Source organism: Pseudopipra pipra, chromosome 10 (genome assembly GCF_036250125.1).
Source record: "Pseudopipra pipra isolate bDixPip1 chromosome 10, bDixPip1.hap1, whole genome shotgun sequence".
NCBI lineage: Eukaryota > Metazoa > Chordata > Aves > Passeriformes > Pipridae > Pseudopipra > Pseudopipra pipra.
The window spans coordinates 8,677,566-8,697,436 of NC_087558.1; the positions used below are offsets into that span (position 1 = coordinate 8,677,566).

The 19,871-nt window shown below is 43.3% G+C and overlaps 1 protein-coding gene across 14 annotated transcripts in view; it reads right to left on the reverse strand.

The window, feature by feature from the left end:
• Positions 1-19,871, reverse strand: part of MCF2L2 (MCF.2 cell line derived transforming sequence-like 2) — a 163,587-nt gene that overhangs the window by 131,247 nt on the left and 12,469 nt on the right. For 7 of the 14 annotated variants that reach the window (XM_064665935.1, XM_064665949.1, XM_064665946.1 and 4 more), the window contains exon 1: positions 5,018-5,682. The exons of 4 other annotated variants lie outside the window; for them this stretch is intronic. In XM_064665935.1, the coding sequence (XP_064522005.1) occupies positions 5,018-5,159 (142 nt within the window). In that variant the 5' untranslated portion in view covers positions 5,160-5,682. Of the gene's footprint in view, positions 1-5,017; positions 5,684-19,871 lie in introns of those variants that run through there. 3 more of the 14 variants (XM_064665948.1, XM_064665945.1, XM_064665938.1) reach the window with 1 other exon arrangement.

A 19,871-nucleotide genomic window follows, 5' to 3' on the forward strand; every position in this document is an offset into this window, starting at 1 on the left:
AGAGTTTAGACAAGTAGCCTGAACTCACCAATCCCCAGCTTAATGACTCACAGGAACAGATTCTGAATATGAATAAAGCACTGACTGTACAGAACAAAGATGCTGAGATATCCTGGCTTAGAAAAGGGTGAAAAAAAAAAATCTTTGGTCAATAATTCTTGTCTGTCGTAAAAACCTGGAGGATTTTTTTTCCCCTTGAAAAATGGAATTAACTAGTAGGATCAGAAATTTGTGCAATAAGACACTTGGCATAGTCCAAATATTCATAAATATGTGGGCTGCTACAACCAAGCTTTATTTATCATTCTTTTATACTTGAGAATGAGTAATTCTACTACATAATGTACAGATGGTGAAGAAGGAAAGTCCGTGGTTTAGAAACCTTGCTGGGCAGGCTAATCCACAGCAAGATTCAGGTAATAAAGCAGCAGCACAATTTGTATAAAAGATCAATACAGCAGAATTGGGTCTTTAAGTGGGGTTTGAAACATCAGAACTGGCTGAAATTAGATAATAAGCTCTGTGGGCATAACCAGGGTGAGAGCTCTGCAGAGATGCTCTCCAAGCTCCCAGTATATTCAGCACCATGTGCCCCTGAAATCTTCTCCCCAGACAGTTTACACTACAATTTAGCCATATAAAAAAAGCAAACTGTGCTATTATATTGTGGTAATAAGTCCCACAAGTTAACAAAACATTGCCAATTACAGCAATCTGTCTATCCGTGTTTAATGCTTTTCCATTTCACTGAATTGTTTCTTGTTCTGGTATCCTGGGAGGAAGAGAAAAACATAAATACCCAGAAGGCCTCTGCTATAACTTGCCCTCTGAGGATTTGTTCTCTTGATCTTCTCAGTACTGCTTATCTCTCAAAATTCTTTTAAAATGGAAATCAAGTTCTGCCTTCCCTATTTTCCTCACAATTCTCTGGACTTTTCTGATTAGGTAAACAGGGTTTAGTATTGCTCAACTGCAGCAAAGCATGCTGCATTATCAACGGGAACAGGTGAAAAGAGACACAAGCATCCAAGATAAAGATCTTCTCTTAGAAAAACCTCTGTGGAAAACAGAATATTTTAATTTAGCTGTTTTCTTTGCAGTAAGAGCCAGCTGGAAAAAAAATTACCCCAGGTTCCCTAGATAGCATTTTATATTAAAGAAGAGATACTGAACACAAATACAACATGAACAATTTTGAACAGTGCACGAGGAGGCACTGTAACTGAGTCTCAAGGGGTTTAGAAATTCCTTTCACTTATACTGCAGGTTTTGGTCTTCACATGAAATAGTCACTTTCTCCAGTAACCAGCACCTTTGTGGAAAGGTCAGCCTTGTGGGAAAGGAAAGCAGTTCTCATTAATATTTTACTACTAAAGATGAAGAAGCTCCAAAAAGTCCAAGAAATTTCAGCCTGGACTCAATACAGATGGGAATTCCTTCCAGAGATAGCACTGTAACTCATTAACTGCTCCAGTACTTCAGTCCCTTTCCCTCCTTGAACAGATAGACATGAAGAACTGCTTTTCAACTCCAGCAGTAAGAGAGACCCAGCAGTAGGACTGAGGAAAGGTTCCCATGATGGCTGGACAGACAGAACTGCAGCATTCCTCTGCTCTACAGAGGACAAAATCAGAAACCCTCTGTTAGCACAACAGACAGGTCCCCTCCCCACTGGCAAGGAGGCTCTTGCCTGGTTTTGCAACAGCAGCAAAATCCTGAATAGCCTCAGTAATGAACTGCATACTCCTTAATGTCTGCAGATTTATTACCCTGATTTATGCAGCCACCAGCCTTGAGCACAGATGAAAACCACACATTTATTCCCTTAAAAATATATAATCCAAATGAAGCCTCAAGCTCCACAGCATGCAGAGACATAGTGTAACCAGCAAAGAATCATTCATCCATGTAAAGCCCCCGTAGGTGTGTGGGCCCATTGGTGGACTGGAGCATCACAACAAGGCAGGCTAATTGGGAGCATCTGGGGACAGAGAGGGCCAGTTTGGCAGGAGGTGTCCTGAAGCATTAAAGATGTTCATCAGCAGCTGGGTGACATGAGTAGTCATGTCAGTGCTGAAAGGGCACATGAGCCACAGTCCAAGAATGATGTATTTCATGACAAGAGGCTATGCTTTGCTTTCACCTTCGGTATCTCTTTAGTGAGGAACTGAGAGCACTCCAACAAGGATCAGCCCTGGACTGGAGTCCCTGTCACATTTCTTGCCTGGCTCTCTCAGGGCTCCTTCCCTTTGGTTCTCATAGCTGTGCTATAACTAGCACCTTGGAGCTGCAGATCCCAGAGAGTCTCAAGGTCACGTACTGGTACTCAAAATAGCACCATTTGCACACCAGACCCCAGAGGGGCCTTCAGCACCCGTAGGCAGCTCATGTAGCCTGTTGCAGGGAGCTGGGGCTGTGGAGCTCTGAGCAGGCATCACATGGCCACAGGAAAAATGCCCTTCAGCTGGCCCCTCACAGCAGCACTTCCTTTTTGTAAGCATTCACTGTTTTCATCTCTTTACCTGAACAGGAGACTACAACCACACTTCTAACCACTCATCAGAACAAATCACGTTGATTCAAAGGAAGCCTTGAAACTCGTGTGATCCAGGGACTGGAATAGCTTGGCACAGCACTGCTTGCTCTGGGGTACTGCTGCTGAAAGGCAGGTTACCTGCAGGCCACTGCAGCCACGTGGCCTCTATTTCTGCTGTAGTTACCTGCATGCCTTCCATCTCTTCTCAATAAAATATTTAATAAGAGAGAAAATTGCCACAGAATATTCACAGGGTTCAACAGACATGGCATGTATGTGAAAAATGCTTCATATTTTGGAGTGCCTGAAGCACTGTGTAAGTACCAGCCAATTAGACCTCAGCAACACTCCAGCTGGATCTTTACATTGCAGAAAGGGTACTCCTAGGTGATGGTAAGTCAGAACATGCCACAGGGAAAAAGGCACACATCTCTAGAGTTTCTCAATGAGTCTTTGCTAATAGGACTAGCAAGAAGGGGCAGGCAGAATCCAAGTTCTCTGGGACAGATCATCTTTATTCCTCCGTGTCTATGCACTACAGACTACAAAGGAAAACTGATCTAATCATCAAAGGATAGTCAGAACTACACCATCAAGATCCACTTTTTATGGAGGCAGGTAATTCTATTCCTACTTTACAGATAAGAAAACACAGGCCAAAACAGGACCAAAGATGAGCACGGGGTCAGAGTCAGTTCAGAGCAGGAGGAAGGAACCCAGGCAATGTTCTTATGAATTCCTGTGCCACCTTGCCAGCTCCTTAGCCCCCTTCTCACGTTGTCACCGTAGGCAGAGTTGCCCTGGTGTGTTCTCACAGATCACCCAGCTCTAACACTTGCAGCAGGAGGCACCTTGTCCCTGGCAATAACCAAGCTTTCACCCCTCCAGCAACTTCATTGGTAGAATTTAGAACTAAAGGAGCAGCAATGTTTTCTGCCTCACTAGATGGCAACAGGCTCAAGGTGATTTGACACACTATCTGTTCTCCAGCAGAAAATGATTTTTCAAGGGATTTCCTCCCATAATACTGTGCCAGGTAGCCAGCCTCTCAACGTGAGAGGCAGAGAAGATGTTTCCCTGGGAACAGTAACCATAGCAAAGCTATTACCAATCTCTTCTCCTCTCTACCTACAGGAAGAAAAAGAACAGCAGATGCCTGATCTCTGCCTCCAACAGGCCCATGGGCCCCCAGAGCCATAAGAAACCTGGAAACACCTGATCAAACATCCAGGAAGGAACTTCAATGAATTCTGCTGTCTTTTATTGGGATACCAGACATTTCTACCATACTGTGCTGAACTCGGAATGCCACAGTACAGAGAGTGCAACTGGAAACATCAGTGTGACTGAGAGGTCAGCCAAACACAGCAACGCATAGGTAGGCACCGAGCCCAAAGATCAGCACGGATGGATCACCCACAGAAGCAGAGGTACAATGGACTGGCTTTGCAGTTTTCAAACCCTGACATTGTGTGTTAGAGCCCTATTAAAGAAAGCATCTGCAAACCCCAGTTTGTAGGCAGTAGCTGCCGGCCGATGTCCTGCTTCTGGTCCACCTCTTTTTCTACAGAATATTCTCCATTTACCACATTGAATGCAACTCTCTTTGCTGAAGAGCTAATTAAATCATAAACAATTCAGCTTGAAAATACAATCATATTGCATGCTTTTGGGGATCTTTTCATCACGTATTAGTGAACATGTTATAATGGATTTGAGGTTTACTAAGTATTTATTCAAGTTAACACAGCAAATGAAAGGGGGCTATTTGGTTAATCTTTCTTTCAAATGTCACATAAAGAAAAAGTGTTCTATGATTCAGCAATCTTGATATGTGACTAAGCAGTCAACAGCCTAGATTTCAACTATTATCACTCCAGAGTTAACATGCAGTTAGCACAAATTGCCAGAACACCAGCATCTTATACTAGCAACCCACTGAGAGCAGAATACTGCCCTGTACCCAGGCTGACTCACACAGAGCACAAAAAGCTCCATAGTCCAACTTTCTGAGTACAGTGAAACTAGAATCTTCACAGAGAGAAAGATAATGACCTTCTACATAGTAATTTGGGAGAACAGGGTGACAGGTTCAACTGGGTCATGAAACCCACTGCCCCAGCTTCTTACATTCATTTCAAAAAAAGTATTTTCCTTGCACAGCAAATACCTGCTCCTGACATATACAGAAAAGTCAGTGTCTGACATCCAAGTGAAATAAATATTTATTCAGAATGAGCTTAACATTCATTTTAACCTCCTTTAGGTCAAATCACTGCAAATATCCCAGAAATAGACAGCCAAGTAAAATGCTGCAGCCACACCTGAGTTAATATCCAAATCCAGCCAGTTGCCTTTATCTGTCACTGACTCCTCAGAGAAAGCATTAGAAACATAATCTCTTTTTTGCAAATTGCCTGGGAATGCAATGCAGCTCCCACTAAGAGAAGATGCTATTTTGTTTAAAGATGCTGTACATACCTTTCTTTGCCATGCGCTCCAGCCTAATGCATCCTCCTATAAAATCATGGTAAGATTTCATTTCTCCCTCTGTTATCCGGACAGCAGTGAAAGGCAGATTCCTGGGGACCTGTTGTCCACATTTCCGACACCGAGAAGCCATTGCCACAGCTCAGAAGACTCTTGTCAGGAATCTGCTCTCTGTTTGCTGGAATCCAGCCTGGTTCTTCAGCCGTCAGTCCAGGCTGGTGACTTTATCCCACTTAGTTCATTCAAGGTCACCCTCGCCAGCAGGATGTTCGCCATCGCAATTGGCTAAGACTTTATAGGCTTAGTGACTGTGTTTGTTTCTCCCTCCTTGCTTTCAATATCAGTTTACTTTAATCTCTCATTCAGAATGAAAGCTGTGAACCTCAGCACAGCCCATGCCCTGAATGGCTTCCTTATCATTAATTTAAAGCTGCCTTACAAGCAACAATGACGAGAGAAGATCCCAGAAGCACATTGCAAGATCACAGAATGACTCCTAAGGAGCATGCCAGACAGGTTCACAAATAATTTTTCCTCAAGAAAAGGGTTTTCTTCATGATTTTTGGTCCCTTTCAGGCTTATGATTTTATGATTCTTCATCTCTCAGAATGGATTTTTTTACTTCTGCATTTCAGCTTGGGCAGTGCAAGGAGACTGCTCTGCAGAGCTGCTCAACCAATTACTCATATGTCTGGCAGTGGCACTGGGAGGCTGCAACTGTACAGAAAAGCCCTCTGCTGCTGTGCACAGTCCCTGCTCATAAGATCTGATAATCTAAATGAACAGAGTAGCAAATGGAGGACAAGGGAAATATTGCTGGCAGACATGCTCTGCTGGCTGTGCAACCCCCCAACCAATTTCGTTTAAAAAAGAAGTTGGATCAATCAATTTGACACCAAAATGAGAGATTTGAAACATCTATTAAATCTCTTTGAAGGGGCTGGGTATTTACATTGATTTTTTTTTTCCTTTTTAACAACTACTATAATACAAATCACTGGTTAGAGAGCTTTGTGAATAAACTAGTACTTGGGGAACTGAGTACAGAGAGCACGCAATCCTGACGCAATAGAATAAAAAGGAGCCTTCCCTGGGATCTGGAGGGAACTGCACAGGAGATGCATAACAGGCACAAGGCCAGCACTGGTGACAGTGCAAAGAATACAGTGAGAACCCAATGAATCAGGGCTGAGCTGCCACCCAGAGCTCATCTGCAGGGACCTGAGCACAGAATGAGCTTCCTGCAAGGACCTTACACACAGCCTGAGAACCTTTGCCTTCCTCTGCCTCAATCACTAACACCTGTTGGCACTTCACACAGTGCCAGAAAAACATCCAGTGTGTTGAGCTCATGGCCTACTCAGATCACAGCTGATCCTCAGGCACAGAGTGGGAAAAGAGAAGGGTAATTAATCCAAATCAGAGAATGAAACAGAGGGAACAAAGATGTTCAGGAGAGAAAAGCCTCACATGGTGCCATTACTAAAATAGTGAATAAGTGTCTGGACTGCATTGAATGCCTGTAACCTGAAGCACAAGAAGTCAACTCATTCCTGCTTCTATCCCATTTCACAAACTTGCAGCTTCTCCCCTGCCAGCTCTGCTGCTCCTCAGCCACACAGTAGGAGCTGTTTAAGCTTCCTAAGCCAGCACACACAGACTGACCATATAGTAAAACAGCTACCAGACTTGAGAACTGAGCCTCTGGACCTCCGTCTTTGACCAAAGAAAGTTATAAAGGACATTGCCCCTTTTATGGTAAAAGACTTGTGCTATCCTGCCCCCCAAATTTGCTACATGGCATGAAGCTGCTCTTTGCCAAAACACTGCCTGCAAAGAGAGGACAATGATGTACTGAGCTGTTGGATGACCTGATTCATTAGCATTTGTAAAATATTTATTAGAGCTTCTATGGAGAAATCCCCAGGGGACAGCAATATTTTAGAGATAGGGAGAGCAGTGGCACAGAAGGCAGAATTAATTTGTAGAAAACTGCCATCACGAGATAAGAAAACTAGAAAAACAACCCCACTGTTTTATCTTTAAATCTTTCTTCCATCATCTTTTCTTTCATTACAGGGGCTCAAGGTGTCCTTCCATACACAGGCAAACACAATGTACCTTAGAAAATAAACTTTGCTGACAATATATTCATGTCTGACATACACAGATTAATTGCACTTCAACCTTGCACACATATAGATATACAGTGAGGGAGAATCCATTTGTGGCAATACACTTGTCTGCCACTCTTGTGTACTCTGCTCCCACCAGTATCTCCATGGCTTAGCAACAGGAGGATCTGTGAGATGCTCCGTTCCAAGTGGGAGACTTGACTCTGGAAGTGGGATGCAAGAAGAAATCTGCCCTAGGTATGAGCTTTGGAAGCACAGGTAGCCACAGCACGCAACAGGAAAACTATCTAAAATCATCTCTCAGTCTTTCCCTAGGAAATCCTGATCCATCACAATGCTCAATACAAAACTCTGACGCCTGGGGTACCACTGCCATCACCCAGCTCCAGACCAAAAAATGAGCTGACTGCAGCTGCTCCACATTGAGCAACAAGGCACATAAGAGTTACCTCAGGGACTGAGTGCTGTGCTGAAAGGACTGGGATGGATGGACAAAAGGATCTGTTTATTCTCCTGTAAGTGTCATTTCATTCCCAGATCACAGCAGATGGGTTGGCTTCTCCTGACACGTATGGGAAACCTCTGACATGGGAGCGCTGAGACCTGCCCTATTTCCTACCACAGATCACTCTTCTGTACTGCTCTGGATGTATTTGCACAGGACCTGCTGCAAGGGCTGGCTTACAGGAACGCTTTTATGTAACACACTCAGAGTGGACGATTGATTTTAAGCAATTTTCCTCAGTTAGCTGAAAAGTATCAGTCTAACTGACAGCAAGTCACTGCTCTTTGCATGCAGTAGTGGGGGGGGGCAGGTATAGAAAATGGTAAACAGGCTTCCCTGGGTCTTCTCCATAATAACAGAATGGAAGCTACTTTGCTACTGCTGCAGACAACCACAGCAAAATGTTACGAAAACCTAAGGAAGAGGACATTTTCTGCTCATGAATTGCCAGCATTGCCTAGCAACATCATCTGGCTTGATCTGTCAATGAATAAGCAAGTAAATAAATTTATGAAATAGTCATCAGAAATTTAAAAAACCAAAACAAAATAAAAAATCCCCCACCCCACAACCCATGACCCAGATATCCTCAGATGCCATTAACCAAAACAGCCTGCAAAGCTGCACTAGTTCTGACTTTCATCAGAAATACCAGTTTACCTTGGAATTGACACTTGCTGGAAAGTGCTTCCTGCCATGACTATGTGGCCAGAGGATGGCCACAAATTTGAAGTCAACTCAGTTAAATCAGTTTAAGCCCAATATCTCTTCTCATAAAACAATATGCTTCTGCTTCAAAAAGCAGTGCTCTGATGGTTGGTATCACTGTCAAGCACGAAACATGGAACAAACACGTCAGATCTCAATGATGCTGAGCCCAAGGGATGTAATTTCTTGTGAACAGTCAAGATTTGAGTTTGGGAACAGTATTTATGTGCCAGAGGAAGGAGGAAGAGAACTCTGTTTCTGCTGCATGGGTAAATGAGGCAGCTAGAAAACACTGTAAAATGCTCCCTGTTTGCAGCATAACCCACACAGTCATTTAAACAATTGCAGGGAAACAGGCATCACTTTTCCATCACAGCCTTGTAAGTTTAAGAAAGTTTAGTGTAGAAAAGACTCAAAAAATTGCCTCTCCTATCCACCAGTGATTTAAAAACAACAACAAAACATAAAAACCCAACAGCAAGAGATATTTATTCATGAAGACCAGTAGAGCCCCCCACCAATGTATATAACATTCCACAAGCCTGAGAAATAAGTGATCTAAATCCAATGCCAATATTAGGATTGATACACATCGAAGCTAAGAAAATAATCTGTATTTCATTTCTGAAACCCCAGCTTCACATTTTCCTATTTCATATGTGATGTTTTATCTGATGTTTGAACTGATCTTTGATAGCTATGCTGAAACATATTTTCCTTTTGCATATATGTGACCTTCTTTCTGCCTTCTCCGTCACCCAGAACATGAATCTGAGGCATTTCAGCAGTTTGACACAAAATTTTATTTTCAGAGCATGCTTGGTGCTGCTACAGGTAACATCTATTCCAGTGTTCAGCTAGGAAATGGAAACTGAACTTTTCTATTAACTTCCATTTATTTTCTAATAAAAAGCATACCAGGACTGCATCTCCCTCCTTTTTTAATAATGGGCTACATCCCAGACATTGTTTTAAGCCCCAAGGAGTTAAAGTAATAAGCAGAGGAAAAAACATCTCTTCTTGAAATTACTTTTAGCATACAGCACTGTTGCAATTACAACATACATTTCCTGCACTAGAAGGCACTAATTCCAGTGCCATATGGCTTCAGAATCTCATTACACTGATCTGCTTAAAGTGACTTCTTAACGGACAAGCAAAACATTTTTGGTCACCTTCAGCAGAGGAAACAACAACTCTGCCACTGTTGACGCACATTTACTCCCACGCAAGCAGGGAGTAAAGTGGAGTGAGGAGAGTGAAGATCAGAGGACAACCTTAGCCAAGGAACTTCTCTTGCCATCTCAAAGCTGTGCAGACATCCAGGGTTAGCCAAGGACTGTTACCATCATTATAAAAAATAAAAAAACAACCAACCAAACCAAACCAAAACGGGCCAGTGCCATTAGTGCTGGATTAAAGAAGCTTCCCAGGAGATCAGGAGATGAGTGGAACCTTCATTGGCCAAGCAGTGGCACGAAGTGCTGCGGCACCTGGCTCTTGACCTCTGCAGCTAAGTGCAGATCACCAATAGAAGGCATTTCTGTCCTGCTAGGAATCTGCTCAGCAAGATAAACAGATTCTCAGAGTTACCAGTCTGTAACTGGCACTGGGGTAAAAATCAGCTAGATCCAGGGCTTAGGCTTGGATGAAAAGTTCTTCCAATCCTGATCATGAAAATGCTTAAGGACCTAAGTGAGACCAAGAAAATTTCTGAGAAATACACACCCAAAACATAGCTCCTGGTTTAAAGTCAGGGGAATAAACTGAAAGACAAGTAAATGCAAAAGGAATAAATGGCAGAGACACCGGATAACCAGTGGCTGTGGCCCATAAAACTGGGCATGTCAGCCCCCATCATCCTACACTCCTAAACACCATGGTGACCATACCTCCAATGCACCTGAGAGGTGGATGCACAGGCACAGGCTTTGTGCCATGGCCCTCCAGCAGCACCTTGAGTGCTGGAAAAGACAGTCTGGATTAAGCAGGGAACATGTTTTTCTCTTCTCTGTCCTCTGCCACTGCACACACCAAGTCACCCCCAGAGCCATGGCAACCCTGGCCTGTGCCATCCAGGGCACTGCACTGGAATCACTGCACTATTCCTCCTTCTCTCCCCCTTCACCTTTTCCTCCTGGCAAGCAACCACTGAGCACTCACAGAGCAGAACAGCTGCTGGATCCATGCAGCCAAGACCACCAGGGCAGCTTCTTTCCCCAAGGAGCAGCTGTGCACATTCCCTGACGGAAGCATCATTTTTTTGTTGTTGTTGCAATTCATAACTTGAAGCAGATAAAGGAGAACCAGAAAGACACAGGGATAAAAATAGGATCTGTGAGCATCACAAGGGCTGTTGATACTCAAGGCTTTCGGACACATGCCAAATGTTAGCTGAACAGGAAGAAAGAGCTTCTCACATTACGAAGTACAGTAAAGGTATTTTCAGTGTTCTATTGCCATCTCTCAAGCACTCAGCATCGGTTACCATGAGAAGCAGGAGATTGGGCTTCAGAGACTATTGATTTTCCCTGTTTCTATATCTGTGCACTGAGGTTCACTCAGTCACTCTGTGCAGTCCTCAAGGAAAAAGGAGCTCCCCTGAGACTTTCTTAGACGCCTTTTTGACTGATTGGGCTCTCAGCTGGCAGATACACATCAAACACACTCCTTTAACATCCTCTAGGGCATGGCTTGCATTTGTCTAAGGAATTGAGGATAAAATCATCAAAGAGGAGTTACTGCCTCTAGTCTGGCTACTGTAAAGTATACCTTATCTTTTTTTCCCCAGGACAGGGCTGCTGTCAGAAACCAGAAGTCTGTCCTGAAGGACCTGCCCACATGGTAGTTTCTCCATGCTGGGCACCTGCAAATGAGAGGCTGCAACACTCTCCTTTGTGTGCACCCACAAGTGCAACCACACAGAGCAGCTGGATGCTTGGACATGCCTACAGCCAGGTGGTAGGAATCTGTCCTGCTCAGTGCCTGATGCTGCAGAGCTGTTCATTCTTCACATCCACCCACAGCCTTAACCCCTGTGCTGTTCCCAGTTTATCCACCCCAGCTTTGTCTCTAAGTTATCAGTTGTAATAGATTTAAGGTTCTACAAAGACACAATCTATGGAGTGATTTCCCAAGTTCCACCAAAGCCTGGTGCGTAGCAGAAAAATGAAGGGATGGATAACCTGCCAGCATGTGCATCACTGGGCATCGTGTGAGCACTTCATTGACCTCTCCCCAACCAGAGTGCTGCATCATGCACCAGGCACAGCAAGGCAAGACGTTGCCTCACCACACACAGCCACACTCCCAGACCTCTCCCTCTCCTCCCCAGCCAGCACAACTACTGGGTTTTGTCACCCTACCCTATCTTGAATATGTAAATAGAGTAAATTTACAGGAAATGAGAGTTGCAATCCTTTGTCAAAACGAGGCAAGAGCTGCTAAAATTATATGGAAAATGGCCAGCTGGGATAGAAAAAGTATTAGCATCAAAGCCTCATTTTCCATCATAGCAAGCCTAAAATTATTCAGGGATATCTACTAAAAGGCAAGTAGGTCCACACAGTAAAAAAAAAATCTGTAAGCCAGCTTCAGGTGCAGAAACAGTATAAAGCTCCACCTGAGACAACTTTTCCTATGAAAGGCAGCACGAGGGTTTCTCTGTAACACTGCACTAATGCACAATGGCCTCCCCTGTCAACCCCAAGTGTCCTGCTGTCAGGACATGAAGCATCCATGTGCTGGGATGTGCTGAGCACTGTCTGCACAAAGTTAGACCTCCAGCCCACATGAAATAAGGACAGTGCTTTGACTTGAACAGCACTATGGACTTAAATCGCCTAAAGCTGAGTGGTGCAGTGTTCTGATGAGATAAGAAATTGCTCTTTAGTCTGTCAGGAAGCCCCATTGCAAGTGCTTTCTGCTGACCAGAACAGATTAACTCAATAAAATGTATCTAAATCCCACATCCGTTTATGGACCTTAGTCCCAATAGATGTACGTCCACTTCATGGAATGCAGCATTAAATAATGCTGCATTCACTTCTCCAGTGAACCTCAGCTGAGCACTCTGGCACCACAGAGAGATTGTTACTCTCATGAAATAGACAATTTCCTATTTAATTGCCAATAAAAGAATATGTTTTAAGAATAATATTTGTCTTTTGTTGTATTTGAGTATGCATCTGAGAACTATTTGAAGAAGTCTTGGGGGGATGAATAATTTCACTGAAAGTTTTGCCCCACAAAAGCAAATAACTGGGGAGAAACGTGCTAAATAAATCCATACATCTCCCTCTGGCTTGAGAGCTCTTTGAATTGGCTTAACAATAATTTCAGTCCCTCTTCAACCTTTTCTTTGCTGCTCCTTTGTAGCATAAACTTACATAATTCTACACAATATTTTCCTGTCTCTTGTTTAAATATACTTGCTTCAAGAATAGCAATCAACTGTGAAAAAAAATAAAGCAGTATTTATAATTGTGTCAGAAGCATTGTTAAGAACCCACCAGTGAACTTTAAAATCTCAATGCAAATGATGAAGCATAAGAAAAAAAATCTTCAGCTGGGAACCGAATCCCAAGATATTCATATAGTTTGCCTAAGATCAATTGCAATTACTGCAGTAAAGCTGTAAAATATATGGGGACATGCTAAGAAATATCCTTTTCTTGGTTGCAGCCTTGAGCACAGTACACAGAGTGACCCTCAATTTTATTTTATGTCATTTGTAGGTATCTCTGTCTTTTCAACAATGTAATTTAAAGCAGTGGTTTGCTCATTAAGGTTTTGCAGTGTTCTGTTCCAGGCTAATTACTACTACACACACTTTTGGGGCAACAAGTCTGATAGTGAAGGCTGCTGAAACTACTAAGAATGACCTAATTGAGTGAAATAAAACCAAAACACTAAAAAGGAGTCTTAACATCAGGTTCAGTGACTGATCCCAAATATCAGCACTGGTAGTGGACATGGCAGGTATTTTAGAGCATATGGGCTGTACTGAGAAAGTATTTTGCATTTGGCAGCAGTATTGTAGTCAGGGTCCTGAGTACATTAATTAACCTGAACTCCCAGAGCATTCTCACCTGAGGCTCCCCCCAACACACCCTCCATCCAATGTTTCAGGTACTGCATTTGTGAGGGCTCCCAGTCCCTCTTTCCTGTGTGCTGTGGGTGATGCTGTTTCCAGCTGCTTTCTCTGCTGTTCGTGACCTGCAGTTTAGACTTGCTGGATTAATTTAGACCTGATATATCATTTGAGTCTCTCACCACCTTTGCTCAGGTATTATGGGACAGCGCTCTGGGGGTGAGAAAAACCATGCTAATGCCAGCCTTATTTTTCTGCAAGGCATATTCCTAGCTTTTGTATTTTCTGGTAGATGTTTAAGACTTTTAGTAACTTCTGCAGTGTTTAATTAATATTAATAATTTTTATTATCAAAATCATGACAGATTCCCACATTTTCTGAAAGAGAAGCTGGTATAAGATTAGGCTCTTTCTTATATTTTCTAGATATTAAAATGAACAGATGTGTTTACTCCTAAATAGGAAAATAGATTTTATGTAAAACTTAAACTATGATTACTAAAAGGATCAATAATTACACACATGTAGTGAAGTGATGACCTTCTATAGTATATCCCAGTTTGCATGAAAAGCTTAGATAGAGTACTTTTGTACCCCAATTTTCAAAGGTTCAACACCCATCTCACAGGGTATTTGTCTCTGGAGACCATGGCTTTCTCCGAACTCGTGATGTTGGTATTTTGCACTCTCATGCTGTGGCCTCAGGAGGAGATGCCCCGGGCCCGCGGGGCTCGGGCAGGGAATGGTTCACCCTCCCGCGCCCTCCAGCGGCTCTTCCGCAAAAAGGCAGCAGTGGGAGCGCCCGGATCTTTCCATCAACAGAGAGTAACTCCTGGGTACCAGTACCGGCTTAAAAACGCTTGGAGAAGGGGTTTGAGGGCTCCTCTGCCCATCTCTGTAACACCCTGCCTTCCAGGTGATCCCGGAAAGGTCTGACCCTTTCCTTAAGGGACTGTGACAGTAGAAACAGCAGTGCCAAGCGGAGCTGATGTGCCCTCTGCTCCTTCTGCTGCCTTCTCCCCCTCTCCTGCACAGCTGCTTCCTGAGAACAACACACACGCACACACCCCTTCCTCAGGCAGCAGCCCTGCTCTGCTACCCTGCTGGAAAGAGAAGGGTGCAGGGGATGACGGCTTGTGTTTCATTTCTCCTTCTTATGACTGGACTGGGAAAAACCTGCACAGATGTGACACCCCAGCACTGAAGGGGACAGTGGGACAGGTGGAGTGTGGCCCGTACAGAGCTGCTGTTGCAGGTACTGGGGTAGAATGGGCACAGAATATCACTGACAGGCTCCTCTTTGCTCTCTCCCACCAGTTCTGCTCTTCCCAGGGCTCTCTGCTCCCATTCAAGATAAAATATGCACAAGGCTCTACTGTATAGTCAGAGTGTAATTCAACATGATCCAAAATGACAATTGCACACTGCTGAAACTGCATTCTCTCCCAGCTGAAAACAAAGCCAAAAAGATGGATTTTTATGAGCTATCAAAAAAAAAAAGGACCAAAAATTTTATCTCAGACCGAACTGTGACTTCAGTCAGCTGTGAAGCCCCTCCTGGCTTCTTCAGAGTGGAATGGGAAAAGATACTAGACACTGATAACAGTGCAAATATCTGAGACAGATGAAATTGTGAGAGCAGCTTTGAATTTCTCCTTTAAAAAAATTGGGAAGTTTGTTTTCACAAAATAAGCTGATCGCCATAATAAGGATTAATCAGATTTTCCCAGCAACCTTCCTGCACCAACTACTGGCATGTAATTGCTGGGAGCTCTCTGAGTTCTGTACCTGATTACAGCTCAGGGTCATGCTAAGGCCATGGCTATTTTGGTTTAAAATAACCTTTTCTCTGGATGTTGCAAGATCAATAGTATGGCTCCTATGTATGTCATCAGCTTTGGCTTTCATGCTGCAAACACCAATATTGATCCCTTCAAAAAGTAAGCCTTGGCTTCAGAGATCTAGGAACTACAGTGTAATGGATAACAGTGAACTTTAGACCCTAAGGGAGGAAATATTTATAGTCATGTTTTGTTAGGTGAAGAATTATTGATTGATAAAAAGAGGCAAACTCTTCTGATAGTAATTCTAGCCACAGCAATTCTATTAGAATATGAACTCCACACTAGGAAAAAAATGCATTTGGAGTGTCAAGCTTGTAACACATATAGCTAACAGACAGTATAGTCAAATATATATTTTAACATTCAAATAATCTCATTTCTACTTATCATTGCTACTTGAGCTGTGTCTGTTTTTTGCACTTCTTTCCCTGGTACCTGTCTGTCAGCACGTGCACATCCTTGGAAAGTCATAACTAAACTGGAGATATTGCAATAATAGTAACTGGAGATGCCAGTAACTGTGGGCTTATTCCCTACCTATGTATAATTAAAATATGGCTGCTATCTTAAAGGTCTTGGAATTTAAAGGCAACAATCACTCTCTTGAAATACTGAAAGATACCCTCTCTGGTTTTAGATTTTCTTCACCTCTTCTCATGCCAGTTTCCTGAAGTGGTTCTCCCGTGGGAGTATATAAATAAAATCTCTGGAGCTCAAGGCATGTATTGAATGAGGAGAGTAAGATCCTGTCTGCAGCTGTTGCCAGGTAGCCTACAATGCTGTACATCAGCATTGTTTGCCTTGTATTTATGTCTTGGAACCACAGATAACTGCTCTTGTATTCGGGGCCAGCTGTAGACAATTCATTGCCCAAGGGAAACTGGAAATCACAGAGCTCACGATCATGCAGAGGAAGCAAGAGCTAAATGGTTTGCAGCCCCTCATATCTCGTTGCCCTGGGCAACAGCCTGCACTGCGGAAGTGGCAGATCCAGCCTTTCTCCTACCAATTCTGTAACATATGGTGTTAATATATGGATAGATACTATGGCAGCCCTGCTGTAGGACAGTTGGGGTGTTCACATATTAGGTGATATGAGTGGGTGCATAAACAGTCTCAGGATAAGAGCTGCTGGTTTCCATCCAAGATCCTTGAGGCACAGATGGAGGTAACCGGAAGCACAGGGATTACAGGCTGTGCTCACGGATGTGGGGAATCTGACTTGAGATCCTCTCAGCTTGGCTTTCCTTGAGCTCTGGCAGGAACTGACCCAAGATCCCCACGTGAACTCAGGAAATTCTGATAGTAGGTGCTAAGTCTCTGTGCTGCCTCTTATACCTGTTTGCAGCAGCGGCTACAGCTGGGTCAGCTAGAGCTGAGTGCGCTAAGACAAAAATAGCTGTGGAGTGCTGAGTATCGGCAGTTCCCCGTTTATTCACACAGAAATAGAGAAATCTTTGCACCTTTCCGGATCAGAGCCATTTTCTTGTATTATTGATGAGACATTGTTTCCTGTCACTTCTTTGCAATGTTTCAAAGGATTTTGGCTTTTGCAGAAATTTAACCTTTACTCCCATGCTTGAGTAATCCAGGTCAGGAATCAGACCTGGACTAATATTCCAAAAAGGACCTTAGTATCTCTATTTAAGCTTCCAGAGAGTCACCTTTACTACACATCTGTCCCCATGCCAAAGTGGAGCCTTTCCTCTGCTAAACTCACCAGCTTTTCTTTACAGAGTTCCTGCTCTCTGAGCAGTACCTCCCTCCATGCCAGGATTTACAGAGCACTTAAGGTATTTACAACTGATGTTTTTCCACCTAGGCATGTAACAGTGGGCTGTTTCTTCACCCTGCCTTCATTCTGTTCCCTGGTTTCCATTCTGGCTGTGTCTGCTGCACTGGTTAGTGTGAATCACCAAAGCTGACTGACTAATAATGATCCATGTGCCGTGTTATCCCTTTCATATCATTCTCCAGCATTTTCTCACATGAGAAGGGTCAGGCAGCTTTGCAGAGAACTTAGATTTCTCCCACTCACCCACTGACCATCTGGGGAAATCCAGATGTTACTGTGCTGAATTCTATAGGGAGGTACAAGAAACTCGGTCAGTGGGCTAAAGCACAGCATTAACACAAACACAGCATTAACACAAAACATTTATGGTTTATCTTCTCCCAAATGCTCCAAGCCCAGCTCTGAAGAACAGGATAAAATATGCAGAAGGGACTAGTACCATGTACTAGACACTGTGCTGTCAAAATTATTTTAGCAGTCACCCGGGTCCAGAAAAGTCCATCCTGGATTGAATACTGAGTCCAACCTCAGGGGCTAAAAGAGGCCTCCAACATAGTGCAAAAGGAAAAAAAGAGTGACAGCCATGGAACTGATGAGCTTATTCTCTACTCATTGAGATGACCTGGTGCTGCAAGTACCTTCTGCAGTGTTGAACCTATTTCCCCCAGGGAGATGTCCTCTCAGGGAACCTCTTGGATTCAGGCACCATATGGAGGGCGAGAAAAAAGGAATTAAATAAAAGATGAGGCAAGAGGTGGAAAAGGGCCCTTGTATTTAACGAGCTGCCAGGAAAGGTGATAGATGTCAGCTCAGTTTAATTTCCAACGAGGCCATCTGAGCTTCCCTCTGCCACAGAGGTGGGAGCAGACAGGGGCTTCTCTCTACCTCCTTCTGGCCCTATTTGCTTTTTAATCTCGGGACTTAGCAGAATAGTCACAACTGCCCACCCTGCTAGTGAGCAATGACTTCTGCCAGCATCAGCATCTCTCATTGTGCCTGAATCACAGGAGGAAACCTCCTACACTTGCTTTCCCCTGGACAGTCCCCTCATTTTCTCCTTCCAGGTAGCCCTGGGCTTGCTCTGGAGTGTTTAAGAGCAGAGGGGGAAGTGCCACAGTCTGACTAGCTCATTGTATAATGCTGTAAAAAGTCATTTTTCTCTTGCTTGTGACCTAAGCTATCTCATTCTTCCTTTTTATTTTAAATTGTTATTTAATAACAAAACTGCTTCTTCCACAAAACAGAAAAAAAAAAAAGAAGAAGCAAACAGACAAACAAAAAAACCCCCAAAACCCAAAAAAGTGCAAAAGGAAACCCAAACCCCAACAGAAAACCACCACGTAGTGTTTGCCAGAGCCTGCTCTAGAAGTCAGATGTTCCTGCTTTCTGCTTTATTAAAACTGCCACAAAGGGCTAACACTGTCTAAAATACAGTCCTGAGAGAGAGGTGGGTTCAGGAAAGCCATGAGCTGACCCAAACAGAAGACACACAGACTTCCTTGCAACTGAAACATGCATCTTGGAATTACTCATTTGTGTCCCAACTACCTTCCAGGCACAAACAGAAAAACTGCAGAGGTGAGTGGAGCTTTCTAGGGATGTGCAGGACCTGCTGTCCAGCCCACACAGCTGTGGAAGGGCATCACCACTACCAACAGCTAAACTTGGTTTCTGCCATCTGATTTTCCTTTACTAATTTCCGTGGATGTTAAACACTCCTCCACGCCAAGAAACAAACACCCACAAGCCATTACTGAGAAAGACTAGAAAACAAAGGACAGAGGGAGACTGCTGTGGCATTAGATATAACAGCAGCAATGTGGAGGCTTTTGAAAAAGAGAGTGACTTACAGATTGACAGATTGGATCACACCTCAGTTCCATCCAGCCTAGTTCCCTGTCTCCAACAGTTGCCATCACAACATGCCTAAGTAGAAAGTGTGAAAACCTTGCAGCAAGCAGATGGTGGATAGCTACTGCCATTCCCTTTTCTTTCCAACATCCTGCTCTCTTACTGGCTTGAGAATGAAAGCTCAGGGTATAACAGCCAGTTTTGGGGAGAATATCCATCAATGAGAAAACGGCTAGGGCTGTAAGCAGCCTTTCAGTTCTGTGGTGCTCTGCATGGCTCTCCTTGCTGCATGCTGCTCTGAAAGAAATTATTAACAGTAACACACCTGGATAGCGCAACATTTTTCTACCTTTTTCTTAAATTCTCTCAAGGATGCCAGTGTCTCATCTCATATGAAAAAGTCCACAGCTAAAGTGGAATATTGAAGAGAAACATCTCTGAGCTGTTCTCTCCTGAAACAGAAGCAGCCTTAATGCAAGCTACTATTTCTTCTGGTTCTGGGAAGCTCTTCAGTCACCTCTGTCTCCCTAAACATGAGACAAAACTATTACATAAATATTTTGCTTTGAGACAAAAAAGTGTTCTGGATCCCCAATTCATAACAGTTTTTTACAGTCTTTATTTCTGATCATGTCTCAACAAAATAGGTTAGAATGTGGGCTTTAAACAAGTATGTGGTACTTGTAATATTCTACACTTTGGGACGTGCACTAGGCACATCTGCACATTTTTTGTGAGAGCTTAATTTCCACTTTTTATAGACACAAACTTTGCAGCAATAACAAAACACTTTTAAACAGTTCCTTGCTAAACAGTTTCTATAGAAACAGCTGCACGAAATAGGCCATATAGAATGGAGTAAAATTAATAACCAGAATCTAGAAATAAAAAATTAAACAAGTAGCTTTTTTAAGC